General features: G+C 43.9%; 1 protein-coding gene across 3 annotated transcripts; it reads left to right on the forward strand.

The window, feature by feature from the left end:
• The first annotated feature begins 2,513 nt into the window (after positions 1-2,513).
• EIF1B (eukaryotic translation initiation factor 1B) lies at positions 2,514-9,180 on the forward strand. Of its 3 annotated transcripts, none has more exons than XR_008443954.1 (5): positions 2,514-2,896; positions 5,145-5,308; positions 6,040-6,141; positions 6,253-6,423; positions 8,810-9,180. XR_008443954.1 is itself a non-coding variant. In XM_054019545.1 (4 exons), the coding sequence occupies exons 1-4, from the start codon at positions 2,866-2,868 to the stop codon at positions 8,852-8,854; spliced, it is 342 nt and encodes a 113-aa protein (XP_053875520.1). In that variant the 5' UTR covers positions 2,524-2,865; the 3' UTR covers positions 8,855-9,180. The 3 variants fall into 3 exon arrangements, 1 of the variants encoding a protein (XP_053875520.1); XR_008443953.1 differs by having other exon boundaries at positions 2,517-2,896; positions 6,273-6,423; XM_054019545.1 differs by lacking the exon at positions 6,253-6,423 and having other exon boundaries at positions 2,524-2,896.
• The last annotated feature ends 1,675 nt before the right edge of the window (positions 9,181-10,855 follow it).

A 10,855-nucleotide genomic window follows, 5' to 3' on the forward strand; every position in this document is an offset into this window, starting at 1 on the left:
GGGGGGATGTCACACAACCAACCTTAATCCCTTTCAAATGAACTATTTCCTAATGGAATTGTTTTTTTTTATTGGGTGGTTTTGTTTATTGTTTTTTACAAGCGAAGAAGGATATGAAGGGGTAGATAACAAGGGTGGTGGTGGGGAAGGGACGCCCTCTCTCGATGTTGCCCCTGGTGTGAGTGGACAGGAAGGGTTAACGGAGGCACAGCATGGGGCAGACAGTAGGGTAGGGAGGGGATGTAGTGTTGAGTTGAATTTGTGGAGTTCTTGGTCCTCCAGTTACCAAGAGTGGATCAGGATATGTTGTAGGAAGACCTTCATAAAGTGAGGGGCTTCTGGGCAGGAGCTCACACTCTACTTCTCTGCTTAAGCCCATGGAGGTTGTAAACTTTGTCCACATGGTAGTCCTCTGTCAGCTCACACTACAAGGGAGGTAAGGGGAGGATAATTGTGAGGCCAGCGGTAGATCTGTCTCTATCTCCCTATTTCCAGCACAACCGTGCCTGCAATCCTGGGATGGAAAGAGTAAGAGTCTGTCAAGCCATCTATGCTATTGCTTCTGAAAAGTGGAGTAGCCTCTGTCAAAACCACAGAGCTTAGCCTTCAACAAAGGCCGAAGAGAGCTTTAGCTTGTAGCTCCTCTCCCCTAGCAACTCCTGCTACTCATCCTGACTGACACAGGGTTCACAACATAGATTATTTCCTCTCAGTTTTTGGTCCAATGTACTACAGAACTGTGGGGGAAGGGGAAAGAGGAGGAAGGAGGGGAGAGGGGTCGCATTTTCCCTGAGGACAGTTTGGCTTCAGTCTTATTGTAAGGTATGGGAAGTAGCGATCATTTTGAAAAAGGGAAAATTAAACACAACCATCGTTAATCACTGAGCTTAATTGTAACCTGGCTTCTTCAGATATACATTGGGCACTGGTTTACAATAAATTAGCTATTTGGAAAATTTGGAGGATAACAAAGGAAGCATTTGTTAGCTAGTATTGTCCAAAAGCAATGAGCCACTCAGAATTTTTTCCTAAAGGACCTATTTTTAATTAACTTTGGTTCATAAAATAAATAACAGATTTCCTTGCAAATCCTCAGAAATTGAAAAGTTTAATCACAGATTCTGATCTTAAATTTGGGTAGCTACACTGGATTTTTCCCCCAAAAACCAAGCAGTGACTGCTTAAGTGACAAACGGAATGCAGCCTTAATTGTAGAAGTGTGGTCATGCCAATATAGTAATGTTGCACAGAATTACGGTTTGTTTGAGGTGTACAATAAGCAGCCTATAGTCTGTGCTATATATTTCCTAGGAGTGTATGTGTATATTTTGCAGTATTTATTCTCCAATGGGATGTGGGGGAGGAGTAAACTATGCAGAGTATCCTGCACGGTACCTATTCCCAGACCCGCAAAGGGTGTAGAAGAAGCAGCGTATGTGGCATAGTATCTATCTCCCAGGAGTGGTGAAGGAAACAACGTATGGACACAAGTCAGATATCAGGAATGGCAATCTACAAAAACCTGTAGGAGAACACTTCAACCTCCCTGGCCACACAATAGCAGATGTAAAGGTAGCCATTTTACAGCAAAAAAACTTCAGGACCAGACTCCAAAGAGAAACTGCTGAGCTCCAGTTCATTTGCAAATTTGACACCATCAGCTCAGGATTAAACAGAGACTGTGAATGGCTAGCCAACTACAAAAGCAGTTTCTGGTCCCTTGGTGTTCACACTTCAACTGCTAGCAGAGCACCTCATCCTCCCTGATTGAACTAACCTCGTTAACTCCAGACTGATTCTTGCCAGCATATTTATACCTGCCTCTGGAAATTTCCATTACGTGCATCCGAAGAAGTGGGCATTCACCCACAAAAGCTTATGCTCCAATACATCTGTTAGTCTTAAAGGTGCCACAGGACTCTCTGTTGCTTTTTACAGATCCAGACTAACACGGCTACCCCTCTGATACTTAACGTATGGGGCGGGGTGTGTGTGTGTGTACTGCAATGTTTAGTCCCCAAGGTGGGGGTGGGGAGGATAATACGGGAAGTATTTAGCACAGCATTGGCTGCCTGGCGGAGGGAGGTGTATAATATGCACATTCTCCTGCCCGATGTCTGTTCCTTGGTGAATATAACGCATGGAGAGCGCTCTGCGGTAGCTATTCTCCGGGAGGGGAGGGGAGGGATACGGTCCGTGTCCTGCCACACGTAGAGAGCACAGGGTCCGTTCCGGGGGAGGGAAAGGGCTGTGCGCGGAGTATGTAGGACGGGCTGTCACGTCCCATCTAGTGCCGGGGGGGGGAGGGGGGCTGCAGAGTGTCACACACACACTCTCTCTCTCTTTCTCTCCGTGGCATGCCCCGGCGGGAGGGGTCGCACGCACACACTGCTCCCTGGGGTGTCCTTGTCTCCCGTCCCCGCTTGCAGGGTCCCTGACGAGCCGACCCTTTCGGGACCGGGCTCTGGGCAGAGACAGACGGTGGTGGTGGGAGGGGGGGAGAGAAGCAGGCGGGGCAGCTGGCAGTGGCGGCGCGGTGCATGCTGGGCGTTGTTGTTCCCCACCGCTCTGCGGCTGCTTGCTGCCGGCTTGGGAAGACTCCATTCCCCAGGATGCTCCGAGCCGACGGAGGTCACGTGTCCGCGGCTGGGGCAAGGGCCGGGCATAAGAGCGGGCGGCCATTTTGTGAGAGAAGCAGTCGCTGCTGCCTCCGCGTCTGCGCCGCGCTCGCCGCCCCGGCTCCCTGCCGTCGCTCCGGACTTGCGGTTTGTTTTTTTCTCTCCTCCCTGCAGATCCAGTGAGACGTGACCCGGGCGCACCCAGCCGCGGCCTTCTCCCCTGCTCAGCGCCCCGCCACTGAATCGCATGTCCACTATCCAGAACCTCCAATCCTTCGGTAAGCGCCCCCCGGCACCCCCCGCCGCGGGAGGCCCCTGCCCGGCTACGCGCCAGCGCGGAGCCACCTGACACCCCGCCGCCCCTGCCAGGCTCTCCCGGCGTCCCGTGCGGGCGATCCCATCGCTTGCCGGTGTCCCATCCTCTGAACTGGGCCCCCTGACCTCCTCCCGCCCCCCATCCGCTATCCCGGGTGTCTGGGCTTCTCCTTGCAGTGGGGAGCAGCCTGGTGGGGGGCGCGTCCCCACTCAGTCCATGATCCTTGTCCCCCTTTGTAAGGAGCACTGCTCTGGGGGTATTCCTTCCCCCCCCCCATAGTCCGTCCTCTAGGATCTCTGCTTCCCTGGCAGTGCCTAGGCTGCCCCATAGCTGCTGTGCAGAGCTAACCCCTCTCCCCCGCCCCATGAAGTTATAGCTTCATCATCTCTTCCTCCCCCTCCCCCCATCCGCTGTATAGACCCTCTGGGATTGGATCTGCCCAGGCACTGGCAATTGAACTGCCATGGGATTATCTTCTCCATCCCCTGTCACCCACTGTCCTTCAGTGGGGAAAAACTCTGGCCCCCAAATCCTGGTGACTGCCTTACCGTAGAGCCCACTTCAGGTATTGACCTGCATGGATTGTGGGGCCTGTTAATCCTTAAGGAAGGTGTCCCAGGTACTGGTACCATGCTGCCTGGGGCAGAGTCCCAAATCCTAGTGACTGACCTACCTGGGGAGTCTCATCTTGTGAGTAAGAACGGGCCCGCCCCCTGTCCAGACTCTTATCCCCTTTGGTAAGGGATTTTCCTTTCTTGGTCCCCTCTTCCTTTATATCCACAGTGACTGAAATCCCTATTTGGTCAACTTGCCCCAGAATTTAAACCTTTCCCATGCCCACTCCCACTGACTCTTTTAATAAGGTGCAGACTCAAGGGATTCATGTATGATCCAGAATTCCTTGATTCTTTAACAGAGGTGTGGAGGAAGTGGAACCAACCTGCTTCTCCTTCCTTCCACTTCCTGACAGGCCAGAGTTGTGCTTTTTGACCCAAGCCACTGGACCCCTCTTCCACATTCTCCCCATTTTAGTTGCTTCTGCAGGCCAGGCCTGTGCCTGGCCTGCTGCCAAGCTAGTTCGCTGGTGCTCTTAGGCCTGAGCATTCCTTCTCTTGGAGGTTTGTTTCTGCTTCTGGAAAGTAGTGGAGTTGCATAGGTAGATGCTTAAGTGAAGATTCTCAAATGTGATTAGTCATTTTTGGGCCTCAAATTTTCTATGCTAAATTTGACACCTTAAAATGTCCTGAATTTCCAAAAGTGCTGAGTTATACACCTTCTGATAATTGGAGCTGTTAAAGTGGTAACCCAAATCACTAGTAAGGTCTAAAAATCTTGACCTAAAGCTCATTACCTACTTTAGCTGAAGAATGCTATGTAATAGGTGAAGGAGTTGTTGTTTGGGAAACATGCAGGTCTAATCTAAATTGGTTAGAAAAGGTATTTAAATCCCATTTGTTTAGGGGGTAGGGAATACCTCAAACTGGTTGAAGGGCAATAGGAAGCCATTTTTTTTTTTTCTTTATCCCCTTCTAAAGACACTTGGCTCTTCTCCCCATGCTTCAGTGCAGTTGAAGACTGAAGGAGTCTGAAGGGAGCTGTTATGTAGACAAGGCTAAATTGAGTTGTATTGGCTTTTTTGCCTGAAACTAGGTACCAGTTGTAGAGGGCACTGTGTGTGTGCAGTCCCTGGTATCTGCCAGTGTTTGTCACCATGTCTTGAAGACCTCTTAACAGCGTTACATATAGTGCTTAACATTATGGTGACTGTCTGGAACTAGGACTCCTCACTGGTGGGGAAATTTTTCAGCAGAAATATTAGTTGAGACACCCCCTTTAAGGTGATGGGGCTCTGTGTGAAATGAAGTTTTGATGTGACCGTTCTTGGATTTCAGTGTTTATGGTTTAACAAGTAAACACACAATAGTTTTGGGCTGTGTCATCTATTTAACCTTTGAGGGGATTTTGAAGAGAAAACAAATGTATGAGTTGGTGAAAACATGACAGTGAGTTAGCTAGAGCTATTATAATGTAGTTAGTTCTATTTGGGATAAAAACAGTTTCTCTCACCCCCCCGTTACTCTTATCCCTAGGATCAGAGTAACAAGACTCTGCCAAAGGGCCCTCTGTACAACTGGAAAATTCTCTGCTAGCTGTATTGATTTTCTCATGAAAAATGCTTCATATGTAGTAAATTGCCTCTTTCCCTGCAGACCCCTTTGCTGATGCAACTAAGGGTGACGACTTACTCCCGGCAGGGACTGAGGATTACATTCATATAAGGATCCAGCAACGAAACGGCAGGAAGACGTTAACTACTGTTCAGGGAATTGCAGATGATTATGACAAAAAAAAACTTGTGAAAGCTTTCAAAAAGGTAAAGCTGCTAGCTTGATGTGGAAATGGGAACGCAGTGCCAATTTGTGAAAATAGAGTATTTTACTTTGACTTTTGGCTACGTGTCTGCTTCATTTTCACATTTGGCTAAGCCGGAAGGGAACAGTTTGTCAAAACTGTATAAAATAATTACCTTTGTTCAAGGGACAATACAGTATTTGTGAAATGAACAATTTTTTTACAAATGTTAGTCTCTTAAAACTTGTTCTCAGTAATCTAGTTAATTTCCACAGGTGTCTGCCATTTTTGTTGATTTGGCAGATATAAATCAATGACATGAGTGTTGCTTTTAACTTCATGGTACTGCAATTTTTGATTTGCAGTGAGAGTGTCTTGTTTCCAGTGAAACTCTTAAGAAACATGGAAACTAGTGGCAAATTGGACAGGCAAATCTTACTGTGCTTGACTTTCCATCTTTTGCTTTTAAGTGTTTTGTTTGGTTGGGGGCGGGAGGGGCTGCAGCTTGCCAGCTTACAGTTTTTTGCGTGTCTAATGCTGCTGTCCTGGTGTCACCAAGTAGCTTCCATACTCCTTTTAAAAATAAGAATAGTGTCGTTTTAACCATGTTTGTCTTTCTGTCTCTTTGTTGATAACCAACTTATTTATAACCTTCAATATTTCTTACGCAGCTTCTGTTAAAGTACACTGTAAAGCATAGTAAGCTTCATTACAGTTGACATGAGATGTCTTACAATATGAATGTTTTTCTAGAAATTTGCTTGTAATGGTACTGTGATTGAGCATCCTGAGTACGGTGAAGTTATCCAGCTTCAAGGTGACCAGAGAAAGAACATTTGCCAATTCCTCTTAGAGGTGAGTGACTACAGACAGACCACTAGCAGTATTTTAGATCTCTCTCTGAAACTGATAAAGACCTTAATTGTTAAAGGTATCATATTAATCTATTTCTTTACATTTAACCAGTTTTTGAACCTTTAATACAGCTCTTAATACACTGACCTGAAAGGACAAAACCAGATGCTTGCAGTACATAAGAACGGCCATACTGGGTCTGACCAAAGGTCCATCTAGCCCAGTATCCTGTCTTCCGACAGTGGCCAATGCCAGGTGCCCCAGAAGGAATGAACAAAACAGGTAATCAAGTGATCCATCCCCTGTTGCCCATTCCCAGCTTCTGGCAGACAGAAGCTAGGGACACCATCCCTGCCCATCCTGGCTAATAGCCATTGATGAACCGGTCCTCCATGAATTTATCTAGATCTTTATTTGAACCCGTTATAAACTTGGCCTTCACCAAGTCTGGCAAAGAGTTCGCCAGACTGACTGTGCGTTGTGTGAAAAAATACTTCTTTTGTTTGTTTTAAATCTGCTGCCTATTAATTTCATTTGATGACCCCTAGTTTTTGTATTGAGAGAGTAAATAACACTTGCTTATTTACTTTCTCCACACCAGTCATGATTTTTATAGACCCTTAGTCATCTCTTTTACAAGCTGAAAAGTCCCAGTCTTATTAATCTCTCCTCATACGGCAGCCGTTTTATACCCCAATAATTTTTGTTTCCTTTTTCTGAACCTTTTCCAATTCTAATATATCTTTCTTGAGATGGGGCGACCACATCTGCAGGCAGTATTCAAGATGTGGGCATGCCATGGATTTATAGAGAGGCAATATGATATTTTCTGTCTTATTATCTATCTCTTAATGATTCCCAACATCCCGTTCGCTTTTTTGACTGCTGCGGCACATAAAGTGGATGTTTTCCGAGAACTATCCACAATGACTCCAAGATCTTTCTTGTGTGGTAACAGCCAATTTAGATCCCATCATTTTATATGTATAGTTGGGATTATGTTTTCCAGTGTACGTTACTTTACATTTATCAACACTGAATTTCATCTGCCATTTTGTTGCCCAGTTCACCCAGTTTTGTGACATCCTTTTGGAGCTCTTCGCAGTCTGCCTGGGACTTAACTATCTTGAGTAGTTTTATATCATCTGCAAGTTTTTCCACCTGGCTGTTTACTTGTTTTTCCAGATCATTTATGAATATGTTGAATCGGACTAGGCCCAGTACAGACCCTTGGGAGACACCACTATTTACCTCTCTCTATTCTGAAAACTGACCATTTATTCCTACCCTTTGTTTCCTATCTTTTTAACCAGTTACCAATCTATGAGAGAACTTTCCCTATTATCTCATGACAGCTTTCTTTGCTTAAGAGCTTTTGGTGGGGGGCCTTGTCAATAGCTTTCTGAAAATCTAAGTACACTGTATCCACTGGATCCTCCTTGTCCACATGCTTGTTGACCCCCTCAAAGAATTCTAGTAAGTTGGTGAGGCATGATTTCCATTTACAAAAGCCATGTTGATTGTTCCCCTACAAATTATATTCATCTGTGTCTCTGACAATTTTGTTTACAATAGTTTCAACCAGCTTGCCCAGTACTGAAGTCAGGCTTACCAGCCTGTAATTGCCAGGATCACCTCTGGAGCTCTTTTTAAAATTGACGTCACATTAGCTATCCTCCAGTCATTTGGTACAGAAGCTGATTTAAATAAGTTATAGACTACAATTAGTACTTCTGCAATTTCACATTTGAGTTCCTTCAGAACTCTTGAGTGAATACCACCTGGTACTGGTGACTTATTGCTGTTTAGTTTATCAATGTGTTCCAAAATCTCCTGTAATGACACCTCAATCTGGGACAGTTCCTCAAATTTGTCACCTAAAAAGAATGGCTCGAGTTTGGGAATTTCCTTCACATTCTCAGCTGTGAAGACTGATGCAAAGAATCCATTTAGTTTATCTTCAATGGCCTTATCCTTGTGTGCTCCTTTAGCATCTCGATCGTCCAGTGGCCCTACTGGTTGCTTAGCAGGCTTCCTGCTTCTGATGTTCTACCTTTTTTTTGTGATTGTATAGTATTTTGTGTAGTATTGTATTGTGATAATCAGGTGATAAACATCTACGAGTCTAAAATGTTTCTAAATGTTCTTGCACCTCTCTATTGAATTAACAATTCCCATTCTTTGGGGAAACAAAGTTTTGAGTTTTGCCTCTTGTTGTAAAAGCCAAAATATGTCTGACAAATATAACTGATACTGAACAGGTGCTGTGGGGTGGGGGTAAAATAGCTAATATCCTTTGTCTTGTCATAAGAATACTCAGTTGTAGCTGCTGTTTGAAGCAGTGTTATCAGTTGGGGTTTTTAAAGCCATTCAAATCGAAAGGATAAGTGGAAAAGACTAAAAGATTGAGATGTTCTACGTTGTTTCTAGTAACCAGGTTCCTAAATAAAAATTTTAAGGCATAATTCTTTGGGGCAAACTTCTGGAGATAATTCTCTTAACATTTGACTCTGGAACCTGGAAAACGGCCATGAATCCTGTATTGTACCTGTTGATGCACATGGAGTCCCTTGTCACTCCTAATGACTGCTAGATCTTCTCTCTTGATGTAATGTTATGGTCACTCCGCAGTACAGAAGCTTTACTGAACTGTGTTTCCCTTTTGCAGGTTGGCATCGTCAAGGAGGAACAGCTGAAAGTTCATGGTTTCTAAAATGTGTATAATCACATGAAGAATTCTGCAGTTTTTGTTCATACTCACACTGGCTAAACTGTGAAATATGAGTCTTTTCAGTAAATGGACTTCCCACTTACCTAAGCATTTAAAGTTTTATTCACATTTGCATGATTACAGAAAACATGTGGTGTGTAGACTAGAAACACACAAAAAAATTGCAGTAAGATGGTAATGAAGACCTTTGTGAATTTTTAACACATTTCCAATGGAAATGTTTTAGTGCTGATTGTTGAGTTTATTACTTTTCACCTGACTTAAATGTTTTTTGTTGTATTAAAACCATGTATGTTGCAGCTTAAAAATTAAGTCTCTTTGTATGTTTCTTTGAGTATTTGGAACACTTAGTCAAGCAACAATCCTGATTTAGTGTGATTAAAACAGCTCTGTGGCAAGTTTAGTTTACTGAATACCAACTAAACTGAGGTCTGCATAATGAAGTGTTAGCTAATTAAAATCAAAAGTAAGATAAATTAGGACTTTACAATCTCTTCTGAGTTGGTGCATTTAATACCAATTTTATTAATACAATTATTGATAGTTTGTACAGTTAAGAACTGGATCTTCACTAGGTTAAAATCTAAGATAATCAGTAAATTCTGAAATGCTAGTCTTACAGTCAAGAGGACTTTTGCAAGCAGTACTGATTTCTTAGAGGACCTTGGCTATTGTACTTCATATCTAGGTTTTCTATTACACACTGCCATTATCTTCAGCACCAAAAAAGTTAAAGAAATGCATAGGATCTTCTCTTCCCTTCTCCCAAATGGAGGGAGAATGTTTTGAGATGGCTTCTACCACAGCTGTGCCCTTGGAGTTTAGTTCCTTATCTAGGGATAGTGGTTATTTCAGAAAGTTGGCTTAGGTAACTTTGCTATCAAAAAGCTCATTCTGTTTTGTTTGAAACAATATGTTTTTATTAAGCTGGCCTTCTAGTTTCCATTAAAGGGACTTCCATCTCTAGGTCATATCTGTTCATAGAAAAAAAATGTTTCCTGTTACTGAAGTATGCAAACATCCCTTCCTTTTTTGGGAAGGGCATGGATAACTTCTGAATAGGTACCTCAGATATGCTGAATCAGGAAATTACAAAACTGCTGCCGTAGCTGAGGTCCTAAAATGACTTTTGTTCTCCAACATCCCATCTCCCCACCAAATATTACCCCCTCACTTCCCCCCCCCCCCCCCCCAAAAAAAATTTTGTACTGGTTTATGCTTCCATGTACAAACATTAGGATTAATAGGAACTGACTAAGTAGTAAATACAGTTTGTGGGATCTGCAGAGCTATACCAAATACTCATAATGGCTGTTCGCTAGTTACCTAAAGGGCTTGACTTACTAAACATTGGATTGGTGCAGCTTTGGTGTAACCCCCTTCCACCAGCCTACATCAGGTATGATCCTGCAGTTATGGGGCTAATAAGTAGGATCAGGGAGCAGCATTCTGTAGCTAAATAACAGTTTTGAATTACGTTGGCTATTGCTTGTGTGTATGGGGGGGATCCCATTTTTAGTGGTATAGCTTGTTTCATTCGGCGGGTGGTGCATTTACTCATTGGGTACAAAGCAAATTTTCCACTCTAGCTGCATCTATGCCTACTGCAGACATGGGCTTAGATTGTAAAGAATGATTAGCAAACCAGAAAGCCATGTGACATTCCCCAGGGAACAATCTAGACTATTGAACAGCTGTGTCACGTTAATTCTCCAACTTGGGGTACCTTTTACACTGCTACACTGAGAGCAACCATGCCTGGTCTGCTCACACACAGCCTCTAGCATGTACATTACTCGCAGCTGTGTTATGAGTGCTCTAGCCAGCCACTCCTGAATTATAGTACAGCATTACACCAGCAAATTCCCAGTTCCAGACATGTCCCTAGAAATGTTCACATTGTACTGCCCAGCTCTTTCCTTTTGGACAAGGCAAGCTCATAGTCTTCTTTTTGTAATAGAAAAGGATATGCACAAACCCTGT

The sequence above is a fragment of the Malaclemys terrapin genome, chromosome 2 (assembly GCF_027887155.1).
Source record: "Malaclemys terrapin pileata isolate rMalTer1 chromosome 2, rMalTer1.hap1, whole genome shotgun sequence".
Taxonomy (NCBI): Eukaryota; Metazoa; Chordata; order Testudines; family Emydidae; genus Malaclemys; species Malaclemys terrapin.